General features: G+C 46.1%; 1 protein-coding gene across 3 annotated transcripts in view; it reads right to left on the bottom strand.

The window, feature by feature from the left end:
• The window catches only part of RABL6 (RAB, member RAS oncogene family like 6), a 54,760-nt gene extending 36,855 nt beyond the window's left edge, over window positions 1-17,905 (bottom strand). Inside the window, exons 1-4 of one of the 3 annotated variants that reach the window (XM_051807950.1) lie at window positions 17,295-17,905; window positions 10,873-11,007; window positions 5,854-5,901; window positions 3,891-3,920 (exon numbers count right to left, since the gene is read on the bottom strand). In XM_051807950.1, the coding sequence (XP_051663910.1) occupies window positions 3,891-3,920; window positions 5,854-5,901; window positions 10,873-11,007; window positions 17,295-17,424 (343 nt within the window). In that variant the 5' untranslated portion in view covers window positions 17,425-17,905. The remainder of the gene's footprint in view (window positions 1-3,890; window positions 3,921-5,853; window positions 5,902-10,872; window positions 11,008-17,294) is intronic. The other 2 variants (XM_051807948.1, XM_051807949.1) reach the window with 2 other exon arrangements.
• Between the last annotated feature and the right edge of the window lie 452 nt (window positions 17,906-18,357).

The raw sequence follows: 18,357 nt of genomic DNA, 5'->3' as shown, positions 1-18,357 counted from the left end.
TGAAGCAAGAGGTCAGGTCATAAATGTGACCTCAGAGCCCATCAGGTGCTTTGGGCTGCCTCATGACTAAGGAAAAAAGGGGTGGCAGGTGACTATGAGAATTTAACAGTCAAAAGACAGACAGAACTTACAGAAGGGGAAATCCAAGTGAAAGCAAATAAACTGTGGGAACGGGGCTGTGGAGACAGAGAGGGCCTACATGTGCTCCAAAGGCCAGAGCCGGAGGGTTGGGTCTGGGCATCACCAGTGTAGGTGCAGAAAGGAAATCCTCCAAAGGTATCACCCAAAGCACACAGAAATAAGCCAGAAGACAGGTACAACTCTGATTAAGCTCCCAGAAAAGTGTAAGAGGCAACAAGCGACAGACTTGGAGAAGACACTAGAAAACCACTCTAGAGTCTTGCCTCACAGTCCCACAGCCATGGGTCCACCTGGAGCAATTTACAGGTTTCTCTCCAACTCATCTGCTTCCTCTAAGGCTAAAGTCCAGCCCTCATAGTTAAAGGGCAGCCCCCTGAGTCTTCTCCCTTTCCTTACAGCTTAGGGAAGCACTTGATAAGTTCACAAAATGACATTTTAAAGTACCACCGGCATTTGACTCAGCACTCCCAGAAAAGGAGTCAGTGTTTTTAAACCTCAGCTCCCTGAAAACTTTGTGTTACATCAGTTACACTCTAATCATGTTTCCATATCTTACAGCCTGGAGTCATAGTAGACGGGTGTATCTGCACCTACGACCAGCAGAGTGGCCATCAGCTGACATGATTTTCTGGTGTAGACATCTGGCTCTAAGGATAGTCAGGAGTCTCAACATCTTCTGTCATCTACTGCCAAGAAGGTTTACTGTGGACATACAATGAAAAAATCTGTCCTCTTGTTTAAACTCTGTGTTCAGAGTCTCCAGAGTTTTATCAATGATAAGCACTGCACAATGAAGAACCCTGCATCATCTGGAGTGATATTCTACAGATACCAAGTATCTCCCAGATGTTACTGACAGCAGTTAAGAGCTGCACTTCTGAATTAACTTTGTTCTGTATTTTCTTAGTCTAAATAAAGACAAGCTAACTAAATTATACTGGCACAGACCTGGGATTCCTTCTCATGATTTCTAGAAATTCACTGTGTTGCTGACAACAGAAGGTGTTGGCAGCTCAGATGCACCTGCAAAAACCCTCCCAGTGACTCTGTAAAAGACTCTGCAACACTGAGGACCAAAATAGCTTCCACCAACTCTTCAACTCTGCTGAATCACATTGAGTGAAGACTTGTGGAATTCAGGGTTCTGCCAGATGCTGCATGTGAAACAAAGTATTTGTTCTTCCTGCACCCAGTTCAAGGATAAATAGTTAGAAAATACAGTTATTTAAGGAAAGTTTTAATGCTGCAGGTTACAGCAGGATATTCTGGTGGGTGCTTCTGCGCATCACTGCAAAATGTTGCACCACTCATGACATCTTACTGCTTGCATCTGAAAGCAGTAGAAATATTAATCCTGATCCTTCCTCATTTGGGCATTGTGTTTCCCCGAGGGATCCAAGTATGGGCTCTGATTTCTCCCGGCGCAGCTGAAGGTGTGGATTGTCAGGGCCATGCACGCCTTTTCCCACTTCAATTCATTTCAAGTCAGTGGCATTTGTGTGGTTTCTCTAAATATCAAAGCATTGCTATTTCTGCAGTCACTGCTAAATGATGCTTTGCGTGACCTAAATTTCTAAGTCAAGAGAAGCTCAAGCAACTACAAATACTATCCACCATTCCTCCCATCCTGACCAATCAAGGTGTCTGCCTAACCCAGGCACACTTACACTCAACGCTTTGAGATGGAATATATGACCTGCACGCCTCTCCCTGCTCATGGTTTTCTGTGTGGGTCCAGAGAAATGAGTAATCTTCTCGCACACGGCACATCAGTGCCGCAAAGGAGGTCACCTCAAAGGAGTCACAGAGCTGGAAAGCGCATGTGTGTACAGATTCATGCACAGGATCTATTTTTGGAACCAAAACTGCGGGATGAGCCAGATAGAGGCAAAATGTATGCAGTGAAAAGATGCAATTCAGCCTGTAAAGGCAAGTGCATGGTGAGAGTTGTGTGTTTGAGGTTGCACTGATGGGTAATGTAGGAGCCTCAATCAGAAAACAAGGCTCTTTGTGCTGTGATGGCTCAGGTTCTCTCCCTGAAATGATGGCTGCTCCTTATTCACAAGCATAGGAGCAACACTGACACCAAACACCTGTGGCAGCAGAGCTCCAAAATCTACTGAACAGTTCTTACTGGACACCAGAAGACTCGGGTTGTGATCAGCACCCGAGTCTCTGCATCTCTGTGTACCATCAGTTTTGGTGCAGGATAGCAAGGATTCAGTATAGCTTGCCAACAAATGCTGTCCACAGTGCAAGGGAGTTGCTTCCCTTCACCAGTCAAAAATACACATCTGGAATATTTGCATCCCCTGTGTTATCTAACTTGGGATGTCTGAAAATAACAAAAATATGAATTATGATCTTTCCTTCTTCTTGCAGCACAACTCTGAGAGGGAGAGGGGTGAAAGGGCAGCAAGAAGGAAAGGAATCTCCAATACAAGGGAAACAGTTCATGCTATTTTGTGGGCAATAGAAAAAACTATGATCTGATCCCTTCAGGCGCGTATGGGAAAAGATGTGGGAACCAAACTGGCAGAAATTACAAGACAGGAATTCACAACTGTTCCTGAATCACCTGCATTCAAGCAGCTTCTCCGCATTCAGGATCCGTTACAGCTTATGACCTGCAGTAGTTACACAACTTGCTGCAAAGCCAGAAAGATGAGTCAGTAGTGTGACTTTTGCTGAGAGAGATCTTTCTTGTGTTCTATCAGTTCCAAAGGCAGCAAAGGAGATGATATTTACTACACATGCTGCACAAAATTCAATACAATCCATAGCTGGGGGCAAGCTCAACTTGGTAAGATTTAACAAATAGCATCCTTCCAGACATGAGTCCAGCTCCCTGAGCAGGCCCACAGAGAATGCAGTAGGGACTCCAGTGAGTCTGAACATCTTAAAAAAGAATCCCTAAGAGTCAAGAACAAGCAAAGAGGAGCAGCACAGTCTGGCAGCTGCCATTCCCCTCTGCTTCACCACACTAACCAACCTCATAGCTTTTAAGTTTTCACAACAAACCTCCCCACACTTCTCAATTAACTCTGGATGCTAAATAAACAACACCAAGCTAAGTCACCGTCCAGGCAGGGCCAGCAGAGCTGCCTCCTGCATCCTAAAAGATTCTGGAGGTAAAACCCACCCTGCTGAACCAGCAAGGACAGGGAACACACTACTGGGGAGCACCAGGAGAAGCATCATAGAGGAAAATCACTGTTAACTTCAGAAATATACATTAAGTTTTCAGGGTGCAATTCCCTGAAATTTGGGGTCCAATTCCCTTCTGCTATTCCCCCCAGCCCCCTGTGACAAGCACCATGGCAGCACTGCACAGCAAAGGAAAGCTCAAAGCTGCTTTACTCAACTGAAGTTGAAAACTGCAGTTCATGGATACACCTGTTAGATGGTCAAGCCATAATAACCCATTTCAGGGCTTCCAACGCAGCTTCAAACATCTTCATTTAAATAGAAGTCTCCTAATTTCCTCCAACAAGGAAATGGGGAAACACTGGTGAAAGAATTTAGCCTGGAAAACAACGTCATGTTGAAATGCATGTTCAGAACATGCATTTTTTGACAGTTTCAAATCCAGCCTGATAAATGCAGCATTCTGCCCAAGTCTAAATATGCACATTAGCCAGGATCTGGTAGGCAAGGAAACAAAAGGAGGATTTGGTCTTGTCAGCACTACGCTACAGCAGCACTGGATACTTTACTACTGGAAGTCTGCAGTGTAGTGTGGCTCTCACCCAAAGCATCGCGCAGGAGGATTTTTTGTCCTAAGCATACAGAAGGAAAATAAAAATGTCATGAGATAACATTAATATGAAAGTTAGATATGAGCAGGTTCTTAATGGTTAATATGAACATTTTCCTAAAGTTGCACTTATCAGGAATCCACCATGCTATGGTAATAGGAAAGGATTTGATTTTGTTAACATCTTTTTACACTGCACTCACTGAGCACAACTGATTGCAAAAAATACATATCTGTGGTCCATAAGCAGGGATCTTAACAGAATGAGTTTTATTTTAAAAGGCTACAAAGTGGAGGGAAGAGAGAGAGTCCCTTGAAATTTCTAACACAGGCTTCACTGTCAGAAATAAAAGCAGGGGCAGAAGAGCTGTTATCAACATCTGCATGTATCACATCCCGTCTGCTTTGCCAGAAAAATTACAAGTCTCTAGTTGAGAAGATGACTCTGCTCAGAGAAGCTATTCACAGAAATAAATGCTGGAACCACATTATTCCCAAATTAACTATCTATCTATTCATACCAAAGCTGCAAGGCAGCAGGAACACAGATGTTTTGCTCAGATTCCAGCTTCTCACTTGTCATCCCATGATCCAAAAGCCAAACTGTAATCAGACTGACTTCAGCAGTAACTCTGGCCAAAGCAAGGTTTTGTCTATACTGTGAAAACTGGGGCTTAAACCAATAAAAAGATAAAGTACACAGGATTTTCATTTAAAGTTCCTGGCTCAAGTTTACCCTGAAGGCTCCATTATGCATCTGAACCAGAGCCACCACCTCTAATTACTTTTCTGGTTTTACTATTTTGAATACAATTCAGCTAATTTCTCTCTTTCCCACTCCCTATTGTATTTATTGTCTCAGTTTTAGGTGTACTCAGTGTAAGCTGCACAGGTGGTGGGGCAGAGGTGGTGCCCCTCAGATGCCGTTCAGACAACAGTATGGATTCCAGCCAAGGCTGCAGGAAAGGCAGCACCAGACAAACCATCAAAGTTTAAGTTTTGATGACTGTGGTCAACAGATTTGACAGAGAGAGACACCAAACAAGGAGCATAACCCACAGAGCAACAGCTGCTCACCTGTACAGCTGCTTTCCTGACCATACTCACACTAAACCAGGAGCCTGACTGATACCAAATGCCTCTTAAAAGCCAAACAAGATCTGCATTTGGGGCTACAGAATGGGTTGCTGAGATTTACATTTGAACCCCAACCCCTCCCAGGAAGAGATCATACTGCCTATCCCAGTTTGCACTGCATCCAGCCTGCATCTTCACAGATGTTTTGGGGTTTGGCTTTACTTTTTATAAAATAGAAGTTTACACTCTGACAAAAATTGAAAACTAATGAAAAATGTATTTATACATCATAATGCTTTCCTTGGCTAGGTGTTTAGAAAAGCTTTTGAGAATGCACATATTGCATTTTCTGTCGTAAGTAAATTTAAGTAATTGGCTTCTCTTTCATCCTTTCCCCCTGCAAGCACTACCCACTGCAGATACTGTTTCATCCACTTAACAATAGCATGCCTTCACAAAACAGCTGAACAAGAACTTTCAGAACCAGAGAAAAGAACTTGGAACCTGTCTAAACATACAGCAAACTATAAAGGGAAGAAAGTAAAGTTTATTCTAAAGCTCAGAGAATCTGAATACACTGAGCACCAGGCTACTTCATCTGTCATGGGCACATGGAACAACCGCTTCTGAACTGCTTCTGGGTTTGATCAGTAGATTCCAGATCAGTTCAGATTCTAGATAATGGGCTCTCAGCATAGGACACTCACATCTCCTTTCCATATTTTTTTCAGGAAGTAATATCTGTGCACTTGAAAAAAGTAAGTAGAGATGTTTTTTCAAAGTAGAATAAGTAGGTATTTCTATATTCTATGTAAGTTTTTAATCAAAATTGAGAAAGAACAATAGATCTCCATTAGAAAAGAAGTTATAAATCTTACCTTTGTCAACTACATCCCATACTTCAACTTTCACAATATCATCAGTGGCTGGAAGCACAATCAGAAAACAAAAGATTAAAAGAAGGTTTCAGTGATATGTCCATCACTCAGTGCTCACCAGAGAGAGCCCAACCCAAAGCCAACATGGTGAAAGTAGCACAACAATGCCAAAAGAAAAGCAAATCCTGTGTGAGAAGAAAACCCAACCAGAACAAGAAGGTGGTGCACTGCTGAAGGTCCAAGCTGTCAACCAAAACCATGCCATCTAAAGAACTTCCTAAAAATTCTTAGTCACATAAGTGATGGCTGGATTTCCTTGATGGTTCATGTCAGATTTGAAGCGTGTTGTAAGTATTTTGTGTAGATTCTTTCCATAACACACAGAGCTTTCCATAGCCCTTCAAAAATGATGAAAATTTAATTCTGAGGATAAAGTCTGGTCTATAAGCAAGACGTACAACTGGAAGAAGGAATACACACATTTAGGGAAGATCAACCTTACTAGTGGCATTTCCAAGTAAACGTGACAGCCAGTGCAGACACCCCTGCAGCTACCAGAAACATATTTTCTCTGCACATTTCTAGGCGCATTTCGTGAAAAATAAGGTCTCACTGGCACTTTTGCCTCTTACAAGCTGCAGCATCAATAAATTACAAGCAGTAACATAACTGTATATTTGAGTTGCTAAAATCTTAAGCAAGACGCAAAATTCTAACTCCAGTGACTGGCACTGATAGCACAGACAGCAGTTTCACTTTTGGGTGGCATGAGGGACAGGCAGATCTGATTCAATGTTTCCACAGAATCCAAGGAGTCTGATCTTCAGAAAGTTGTTCCAAGAAACAGCTGCTTTTTGGAAATGTTATAGGCTTCAAAGCAAAAGCTTGTAGCTGGAGCAGCTCTGAACATAAAGCAATGGAATAGGAGGATAATGTCTCAGAGTAGAAAATAATCTCACAGGATGGCATGAGAGTTTAGCTAAGTGTCACTGTCAACCAGGAAAAATTTTCTCTTCAGAATTCACTGTTGGTTTAACTTAAATGCTTCAAAATATTGTAAAGACAGATTACGAATAAAGGAAAATTTTGATCCTCTACTTCTGGAGAAAGATCGTTTTTTACATTTATGCATGATGCAAAATCGGCCTCTGTTTTCCTCACAGTAACTTTCACTTATCTCCCCCTGTGCCAGCTGGCAGTGGGCACTGGACACACAGGAGACTCCCCCCAGGTCAGCCAAGCCGGTGCCTCGCAGGACTGAAAGCACATGGGTGTACAGCAGCCTGCAGTCTGAACACTTCTGCTCAAACCACTACACTCCCCAAATTAATTCTGTCCCTGAACATTCCTACATACCATCAAGCCATGTGCAGCTCAAGTCCAACATATTAGTCATTCCCCTGGCACCCAACTGAGCCAGCTCCTCACTCAGTGGCACTGGCACTGAAAGGAGCTCTCCCTGTGCCCTGGACTGCTCAGGGTGTGCCGTGCCCCTGCGGGTGCTGGGACACAGATCAGCTAGTGGAGGTCTGCCCCAAATTCCTGCCCTGCAGGTGATAAGGCAATCCTGGTGCCTTTCTACAATCAAGACTTGCTGTAAAAGGGTAGGAGATGTTTGCCTTTTCCAGATGCCAGATTTTGCAGGGGCTCGGGAGGAGCCCAGAAAGCTACTTGTTCTTTCCAGCAGTGCCACGTGAAGCTGTACATCAGCACTAACAAGGGGCTCCTGGGGAGAAGTTGGAACCCCAGTTCAGAGAAGTGAACCCCTGTGGTGACAGGCAGTGTTCTCCCATGAGGTGACCCAGTGCTTGGCACTGGGACTTTGCTCCCAAGCTTCAGAGCTCTCCACCTCCTTATCAGGAGCCAAACACACCCTCAGTTATGATTTGTTGACCTGCTGAGTGATTTCTGCAGTACTGACACCCTGCTGAGCAGGCAGCTGGGAAGCTGAACCTCTTGACCCCCACAGACCTGCTCGACACCCCTTTTGTCTGAGGGAAAGGTTGAAATTTCTCAAAGAAAATGAGATTCTGCATGAGATCCAAGAAAACCAAAACTGTATTTCCACATGTTCCTGCTAGCTCACAGCCAGGAAGTTTTTTCATCACTAGTGTCACTCCTGATGATCCTGATCATGAAAGAGGATAATTGCTTTAGTGCTGCTGTGTTGGCTTTGGTGTGTGATTCATGCCCAGCAGCATCTCACCTGAACTGGCTCTGGAAGGGATGTCGCAGCAAAAACAGAGCCAGTTCATCCTTTCAGCTCCCTAACTTGGATTAGCACAAACCACGATCAAACCACTGGAAAGATCTGTTCTCAGCTGCTATTTGGCCAGGTACTCCATAGCACACTGAACACTGCTTTCCCAGAAAACGGTGGAGAGCTGTGAGAAGACTCCAATTGCAAGAACACTCATTCAAAAATAAGAATCATCGGATTGTGGGTGGGTTCACCACCATGAACTCACAGGTCCTCAGGCATTTTTACTCTCCTGCAATGACAAGATTCACTTCATTCGCTCTGGATCACAAATCCTACAGCACAGGGCAGCTCTGCCATCCCTCACTCCCACCCATAAAGCATTCAAAAGATCTGAACGAAACTATTTGCCAATGTTTATTTCAGACTTCATTTCTGAGGCTGCCAAACAGAGAATAAAATTGGTGACTAGCATAATCTAAAAAAGTGTTCCTTAGGGTCAGGAATGGTAACTCCTTACTTGGACAAAAATATTACAAATATCCATTACAACTGGTACAGAAAAGCAACTTTGTTCATTCTGCGTAGGAAGAAATAACTCAAATTCCGCTACCTTTATTAATTCCTCAAGTATAAAATTTCTGAAGGTGCTACATTCCACATCTAAAATGTCATTCTTCTAAGACCAGGCAATGTAAGAATCCTTCAATATTTGACAGCAATTTCATTAACATCTGTAAATATTTGCTGCCAACTACTTCATAATGTTTATTTAAGGTAGCTTGAGAGCATGATCACAGGAAAAACAAACTTTATTTTTCCTTTACTGATTAACTTGGCCAACGGGGCAGGAATTACATCTGAGCCAACTACTCTGAGGGCCCACATCACCTGTCTTGGATGGAAAGTTCTCAAAGCAGGAAACAGACCTTATAACATCTTTTAAAATGGGGGTTACATTTTAAAACAAGTATTAAGAAGGTCAGTGGAGAATTTCCTATACTGCTGGAAATTATTACTAAGACAATAGTACAGTGTTTTACAACTGTAACTGAAACACAAATGAAAGGCACAATTTCAGGTACAGCCTTCCAGATAGTTAGACAAGCTCAGCAACACTTCGCCTTGAGGAAAGTCCATCAGCATATGTACATACTGCTGTCAGCTCTGGCCAGGGAGTTCTACAGAAACCCAGCACACCGAGGTTAGAACTGGGCACCAGAAATAACCGATAGACCTGTGGTTCTCAGTACACAGCAAAGCCACCCCAGGTGTAGATGTTTCCTATCCCATTATTGCACCCATGTTGAAAAAGCCAGTGCCTGAGCCTCAGCTCAGGAAGAGAAATGCAGACACAGGTGAGATGACTGGATCTTTCTCCAAACACCATTTTGCATGTACACTTGCGTTTTGTACCTGTCTATGGATACAAAAACAGTTAGGCAAGAATAAGCCTCTTAGAATTAAATGCCAGACTCTGAGGTTGTATCTACCAGCACTGTTATGTTACCTACACCCATCAGAGACGAAACCCAACTCTGACCTTTAACCCGTGATAATGCAGAAACCCACAATTAACACTCAGTGCATTCTTTACACTCGCATATCCAGGAAAGAGGAATTTAATTTCTTACTATGATCTAAGTCTGTTTAGGCTGAAGCATTCAAGTTTGATTTTGGAGATAGTTTCCATCATCCAAACAACTTGTAAGCTCTGTGTTCATTCCTCAGTAACTGATGTGCTGATATCCTGAGAGAGAGGAAGAGGAGTGAGGGGAAGGATGCCACAGCCAGCATACACCATGCCAGAGGTTTGGCTGCAGGTGGGAAACACTGTGTGACCACAGCAGATCTGCTGGTGAACATACCCTGTAGTTTTGTGAGCATTATCATGAGACTTGGGCATCGTGGCATCACCTGACAATAGAAATTTGAGTGGTGAATCAGACCCAGCACTCATTTTGGTGCTCACCCCAATGCATGTTCTCCCAGCTGGGAGGAGACGGACAGTATCTGATTCAACAGAATGTCTGACTGAGGCAGATGGACAATGTCTGATAATGACAAACAACTGCTGACCGTTTGTGTACAGCACACTCGGTCTTACAATTTCATACTGAATCAGTAGTTCATCCCACAAGGCTGTGGCATTCTTTTTCAGGAACCTGAAAGCTGGACTTGATGCACTGTTGAGTCACAGCCTTATGCAATTTCAATGCCTGCAGTGTCTCCTCAAGCAAGAGGCAGGGCTTTCGCAGCCACTTTATACTATTAGAATAATGGGGAAAATTAAAATACAAAATCATATCTGATCACCCAGAATCCAACAAACACTTAAAAAAGGCACTGGTATTTCTGTGCCTCAGTAACTCAGCCTAGAGCTAACAGTACTACATTAATTTTTGAAACATCACCTTCCCCAGTTACCAGATGCTCTTTATATTTTCATCAGTGAAATCTAGTTTTCTCCCTGCTATTCATTTCTAGGCAACACCCAAAGCCTCAAAGCCAGATTTACATAATAACTCATTTTCTTTAACATGTCAAGCATATCACAAATATCTCAAATACTTCAGACCACCTATTAAATGCTTCCCTTGAATTGTGGCTTCCACAGACACTTTAGCACTTAAAACATACAGTTTCTGCGAAGTTATTAAAAACATGACTGAGAAACTATGAATAATAAATTAAAATAAAAAGTGATGAGAAACCATTTTATCTCCCAAGAAGAAAGAAGCAAATGAGGCTGCAGTGGAATTTCCTCCCCCAAGGCACTGTCGCATGACTGTCAGTCCCTCCACTCTATTCCATCTTACTTTTATAATTCCAGTGGATGCTGGTGACTTGGATCTCCTGAGTCGGAATATATTCCTCAATAAATTTCTTTCCCTGTAGTCGGTGCCAGAGTGTGGTTTTCCCAGTGTTCCTGTCCCCTCGGATGACAATTTTCACTGGGGAAAAGAAAAGGCAGACAAATAAACTTGATTAAACACAACTTGAAGAACACTCTGAAAGGCATGTTAACTTTTTACAAGCATTATTCAGATGTAATTAGTCCTCCCATATTACACAGGCATGATGGGGTTCATTAGAAAACATGAGCCCCAGTCATTAAAATCAATCTTTATTCAGTGACTCACACCAGCTCAGCAGAAAGAACCACCAGCAAGGCTGAATCTTCAAAATCCAGCCCGCTGAGCCTCTGCTCTGTGACAGATGCATGTGATCCCTTACCCAAACCAGCAGTAGTTTGGTTTAGGAGGTAAAGGCCTGAGCCGTAGCTGGACCAAGAACTCCTCCAGGAAAGCCAGAGAGGAGCAGTGACACAGCCAGCTTTGGTGCACATGAGGCTGGAACACCACACCAATCATGGATTAACACAAGAATGCTAGGTGGCTTTTCCAAGACTTGTTTATCAAGGAACAAAGAAGTTGTGGGTACAAGAAGTCTCCTACACACCCTTCCCATTGTATGCAATTAGACTACAAGCCCCCACGTTATCCCATCAATATGACAGCCCATGTGAGCCTTCCTTGAGCTCTCTCTGCCCAGCAGCGTGGCTGCATTGTGTCCCCTGGAGCTGGGACACCTCTTAAGCTTCTCCTTGAGGCAGACACCTTTCACCTGTGACAGATTTCTTGAGGAGTCTAAGCAGAGCTCTGTCTAAACTGTGGCTGGACTGCCTCTCCCCTTCAGCTGGGGCACTTCTGTCTCAGGTTCCTTACCTGGGACTGAGAGACCCCTCCACCCCAACAGTAAGGGACTGATGGCATGCAGAGTTAATACTAATGAAATTGATACTCAGTATTAGTTATTATAAACTTTGTATAGATAATTCCATTAGACATAAACCGCTGTCCAAGTCTGAGACTAAGACTGGACCCAGATGCATGTAAGCTTGATCAGGAGTTTAGAAAGGGGGTCCCCTCTGAACCTTGTGACCCAACAGGAGGGTCTCCCTCAGCCTCCTGCATCTCCAGTCTCTGCGTAACTCATTCCAGCTCAATTCTAACTCCATTTTTCTCTGGGTGTTCCATGCATGTGCTCAGTAGCAGAGTGAACCTTGCCATAAAGTGGTGTCAAGTCACACTTGAACAACACCACATTCAGACCACTTTTGCTCATACACTGCTGCTGATTCTTTAAGTGATCTAAATCACCCTTTAGCAACATCCTCCCATCTTTCTGCCTTCTCTACCTCTCCCTGGCCCTCACTTCCATTCTACCACACCCTGTTCCCTTGCTGGCCTTTTCTGCCAGGCTTCTCCCTCCATTACCTCCTCTACCATTTCCATTTCTCCTTAAACACTTCTCATTCCTTGAGAAAACAGAATCACAGAATCATTTAGGTTGGAAAGGATCTTTAAGATCAGCTAGTCCAACACTGCCCCAGCACTGCCAAGGCCACCACTAAACCATGTCCCCAGGTGCCATATCCACATGGCTTTTAAATCCCTCCAGGGATGCTGACTCCTCTACTGCCCTTGGCAGCTGTGCCAGGGCTGGACAGCCCTTTTTGCGAAGAAATTTTCCCAAACTAAACCTTCCCTGATGCAATTTGAGGCCATTTCCTCTCCTGCCACTTGGTAGATGAGCCCAACTCCCTGGCTACAACCTCCTGTCACGAGGCTCTTGTGCTGGTTGCTTCAGTTTAGACAGAAACGCATTCAAACTCTTCCACAGAAATCAAGTGTCCAAATATCAAAAACTGTAGCAATTAATATCACGAACTTTCCAGAGCTGACCCAAATGTTACCTGATTCTTTCTGAAAACCCCACTTATTGTTTTCTAAGTTTTCTGTTACAGTGTAGAAACTTTTTTTTAAAATACCATCCTTGTTTTTAGTGGCAACCACAGGGTTACTGGGAAACATAAACTGGCCTGAACTGGATTTTTATGCTCGCGTTTTGAATTGGAGCTACGATTCTCTGGAAAATGGGCTACTCACAGACATCTAATGGCAGTAAGGTGATTAGCATTAGGTTGTACATCATCATTTGGGCAAGGAGATCTGCAACCAAAGGCTGCCTTCTGCTGCAGCTCAGGAGTTGTTGCAGTGATTTCAAAGAGCTGAAGAGGTCAACTTGAAGATAAAACATATACAGAGTCTGTAGAGGACTTCTGTCTCGTGCTGAAGTTCCACTGTGCTTCTGCTGTTGTACACAGAGGTTTATTCTTTTTCAGAGCTGTTTATTCTTTTACAAAATTACTTACTAACACAGCACGAAGATAATAAAGGCAAAAATTAACACAGCCAGGCAGGTACATCCTGGGCTGTGGATGAATGTGGGAAGAGGAGCATAATGACAGGTGAGGTCAGTGCTGTCACCTGCAGGACAGTAACAACTTCTGCCTTGTTTTGATTTGAAGTTAAATCAGTACTTACTGCAAACAGCCATAGGTTTGCAGCAAAGGCAGGGAAATTATCCGTGGGAAGAAGGGTAGGGATGGCGAATAGATCAAGTGGCAAGGAAAAAGCTAAACAAATCACTTTATTCATATTGTTACTGCCTCAGGAAAACCAGAGGGATTTCCGTTCTCCAGAGGGGGAAACAAAAGCAGAGAAGATACAGGCCCAGAGACCAGGTCTCAGACCAACTAGAACTGGAAATCAGGAGTTCCCAGCTCTGCCCATATTCCTCCAGGACCCCGCAGCAAAGATCCCCAAACTAATAACCCCATGCAGACATCCATAACCTTGTCCTCATTAAGGTCTTAGGGACTGCAACTGAAATGCTTTGAGCTGTTTCTGCTGCCAGAAGCAGCACCACCTGCTCTGCAGACCCCCTGCACAAGCACAAGCGAAGCAGCAGGCAAAGTAGGGCTGGCACATGCTGCACAAACACCTGTTTTAGGCCATAGACGAAAACAAGAGAAAGTGGGAAGCAGCAGGAAGAGGAGAAGCCCTTCTTTTGGGAATTGTGCTGAATGAAAATACTTACCAGAGTCTGGGAACTATGACTTTAAAGCAACACAAAAAAAGTAAGGACTATAATGCTTACTAAACAGATATGCAATATTAATTAAGTTTTATCTTTGAAGGCACATTTTAGGCAGAAAAGGAATAAGGAGAGGGACTAGGGGGAATTCTTGAGCTACTGCCTTTGGTATTTCAGTACTGGTGACTGTTCAGCCTGTGCTTCAGGCACACACAGCAGTGGGGTTTGTCAAGTGATGTGCACACTGGATGCAGCATATAAAGCCCAGAGCAGGAGGTGTTCTCTGTTCTGGGGAACAGGATGGATGGATTTGAACCTTCCCTGATCACCAGTGGATAACTCCCAGGGAATAACCAGCCAGAGCCATTCATTTCACCCTTGTTTGCCCATCCCTGCCTTACATAAACAGTCAAGTTTGAGTACCCTTGTGCTAGTCCTTCCTTGTGTAATTGGTCTTGTAATTTGTTCAAACAAGCACCACTGCCCTAACGAGATCCACCTTCCCTCTCCACCGAGCCCACTCGCTCTGGCCGTGCTTCCTCCCAGGGCCAGCACAGCCCTCAGAGTGGCAACACAGCACACCTGATCCAGGGCCAGGCTATCCCAAGCAGGAAAGCAAGAGAAAGCTCTTACCAGGATTGGTTCCCCATTTTCCCCACCCTTGAAACCATGATCCCCTATAAGCATCCCAGCCATTACATACATGGCACAGACCCATCATTTTCAGCTCTGTGCCTTCTGAGTGCTCAGGGAACTTTGGTGTTGACTGGGCCACAGTACAGAAACCAGAGCAGCTCTGTGCAGGTGGTACAAAGAGCAAACAAGGAGTGTGTGTGCTGGAATGCCATATGGAAATGCTTTCCTTTTGAATTAGGATGTCCCAAGCACAGGACGTGACTGCTGCCAAGGGCTGGTACTGGCCTTTGCTCTCATCACTTCATTAGAAACCTAAACCCTCCCACCCTGCAATGCTCTTCGTTTTGAAAATGTGACTGTGGGAGAGCAACCATCGAAACAAATCATTTGGGTTCAGTTTAGTGGTACATTCTACCCAGTGCTTGTAACTGTCAGTGCCATTAAAACACCTCAAACAGCATTCCCTCAAACAGGGGGCTGTTCTGAGCCCCTCGGCGAGCACCCAGAGCCAGGTACAAGGCTCAGGTCCTGGCCCGCTTTATCAGCAAACAACCCAAAGCATTCTCAGCACATTAAATATATTTCTAGGAAGGAAACAGTCTTTAGTCCAGGATCAGTAGTAATCTAATGCAGCAAGGAAACGTTTCTGTAAATAAGTCATCACAGCACCCTATGGTTTAGGTAGCTCCAGGGGAACTGAAGGAGCTGTAAAGATCTGTGTGTGCTAATGGTGGCTCCAGACCGTGTCCTGCACTCCTCGACTGAATGTCAGGGATTTGTCCAGAAAGGAGAATTGGCAATGCACAGGATTTGCAGCTCTGCCCTTCCCGAGCAACAGCCCTTGTAATGACATTCCTTCACAGCCCATCTTCAGCTGTGACCACCTCACCATGCTGGAACATTCCCCATCTACCCAGTGCCGAGGCTGTGGAGGGTACTTGGAAGCCCTTTTGTAAGCCAGCCTGTATCTCCTATAAATATTATATAACAGTGATGCTGGGAAGAGTTACTATGGAGATTGGAAAGCTTGCCTTAAGGCAGTGACAGAAAGCTGCAGTTTTATTCCAGCTGTAAAGCAGTAACTAGAACACAAATCCTGGTAACACAGAGCACAAACCAAAAAGCTTTCCTGAGGCTTTCAGTAACAAGACAAAAAGCAGTGAAGCTACAGTTGGCATTTTTGGCCTTGCACAAATGGCAGGCAGGTTCACATCCACGGGTCAGTCACCACAGAACTGAGCTGGTCCTGTCCACTGCTGTGCCAGCAGGATACAGCTGAGCTGTTCTGTCTGCAGCACAAACCTGCCCTGTCTGAGGAGTCAACTCCTCTCTCTTACATAATTCACAAGCTGGTATTAGCTACCTGATCTCAGATATTCAGATGCCAGTACAGCACGCAGGTGTTCTGGGCTGTGGCTGTGGCCACATGAAGCCTCTGCACAGCTCAAGGGTCTGTGACCAGCAGATCACCAGGTATATGTTCAAGGATGCAGTGCCATATTCCAAGGCAGCAGTTTCACTCTCACCTCCATCTTTCACTGGAAATCCACTCTCAACAATCACACTGCTGTTGTTCACATTCAGGACTGCTTGCTAAGACACTAATTTTATAAATTAAGCAGATGTGCTATAGATAAAGGCACCAAAAGCTCTCCCCAGTAAAGCAGAGCACATCAGTCCCAAAGCAGTCAATAGCCATAACATTAAACAAAGCAAAAAACACCCCAAAACCCAAAGTGCTAACTTCTACATCACATTCTGTTCCAGACTAAGATCCAACATAAGCACTATTCCTGAAACGTGTGCCTCCACAGTGCCAAGTTTACAAATCAGTCTTTTTCCCACCTGCCAATCTCTCAGCCTTCTGCAATCTGCCTCCCTGCCTGCCTGAATCCACACAACTGAGCTGGTGCTTGCAGCGCTCCCTAGAACCCACTCCATTTTCAGCAGGGATGACATAACTGCTGTCCCTGTCTCACGACTGTTACTTTGGGATTGATTTCACATAATTGCAGTGCCCTCCTGAAACACTGTATTAAAAATCACCTTTACTGGCCTCAAAGGGAAAAACACAGCCCTAAGCCTCAACACTGAGAGGAAAAGAATTTTGAAAGTATTCCCTAAGAAAAGAGCAAATGTATCAGTTGCAAAGAAGACAGTCGGGATGAATGATGTACCAAGGGCACACAGAGGCATTCACAGCTCACCTTTCATTAGAGCCTGGCAGGGCTGAGCTTTTTAATAGACCATTATCATATAACAACTAGAGCTTAATTATAAACACTATTATTCGGGGCTGCAAGGAAGGTCACCCACGCCCTCAGGGGAGCTACCCGCTTGATGCTTGAACTGACACAAACTGATGTACAAGGCCCTCTTGTGCTGTGCCACAGCCGGCAGGCAGCACTCAGGGACGCTGCTGCACCGCGGGGCCCGAGTCCTGCACCGAAAGATAAAAGTTTCCCATCCCTCACTCCTCCCACGCTTCCACGAGCTCCAATGCTTAACTCTACACTTGCCTTTGGGCCAATGCGGGTAAAAGCACCACCAGGCACACGAAAAGCACACGCACCACCAGCCCCTCCGGGGTCCCAGCGGCCACCGGCCGGGGCCGTGTCCCCCCCGGGCTGGCCGAGCCCCTGCGACCCCGCGCACGACTCACTGTTATACTGGACTCCCTTGGCGAACCTCCTCTGCAGCGCCTGGTTCATGGACTGCAGCCCCGCGGGGATGTTCTTGTCGCGGACCGCAGCCTGGTCCGAGCCCACCAGCTTCTTCAGGGCCGAGAACATCTTCGTGGTCGCTCACCGGCACCGCCGGGGACGGGCCGAGCGCGGGCTCAGGGCCGGGGGGCGCCGGGCGGCTCAGGGCAGCGGCAGGGCCATGCGGGGCGAGGGGTGCGAGCCCGGCCCGGCGGGAGGGGCTGTGCTGGGGCAGGGGGCACTACCCGGGCATGTCCCGGTGGGGAGCGGTGAGGCCGGTGCCAGGGGCCGGGCGAAAGGGCCGGGACGCTCAGCCCCACCGGGGGCCGGTACCGGTGTCGGGGCCGGTGCGTGTGTCGGTGTCGGGGCCGGGGTCGGGGAACTCAGCCCCGCCGGGGGCCGGGGCCGCGGGCCGGGCACAGGGAGCGGGGGCGGAGCGGGTCTCCCGTCGCCGCCATCTTGGCTCTTCCGCCTCGCCAGGGGGGCCAGAGCGCGCGCGGCGCGGGTACGGCGGCCGGCGGGGGACAGCAGGGCGCGGAGCGCGGCCGCCGCGGGGACCCTCGGGATCCCCCGTCACCTGCAAAGGCTGAGTGTAGCCTAACCCGTCCGAGACCCCACAGCCCCCCAAAACTCTCTCAGTGCCCTCCTGTCAGATTCACAGGCCCCCACCTGTGACCCCCATAACCCCTCCTGGGGCCATGCCAGCATCCCTGGGTCTCCCCGCAAACATTTCTAGTCCCCGCCTGGGACCTCTGTAACCCCCTGGGATCCCCATAACCCCTGTAACCCCCTCCTGGGACCCCCATAGCTGCCCTCTGACCCACCCCCATAACGTCTCATGGGGCCAGACCTGAATTCTGGGACCACCCCCAAAACACCTCTAATCCCTTCCTGGGACCCCTATACAACCTGGGACTCCCATAACCCCTGTCATCCCCCCTGTGCCAGCCCCATTTTCCCCCGTGACCCTCATAACCCTGCAATTCCCTCCTGTGACCCCTCAGGGTCCTCTCTGACACTGTA

The sequence above is a fragment of the Manacus candei genome, unplaced genomic scaffold (assembly GCF_025592945.1).
Source record: "Manacus candei isolate 608988 ecotype Guabito, Panama unplaced genomic scaffold, ASM2559294v1 h1tg000071l, whole genome shotgun sequence".
NCBI lineage: Eukaryota > Metazoa > Chordata > Aves > Passeriformes > Pipridae > Manacus > Manacus candei.
The sequence above is the reverse complement of the archived record's forward strand: the minus strand, read 5'-3'. Positions and strand labels throughout refer to the sequence as shown.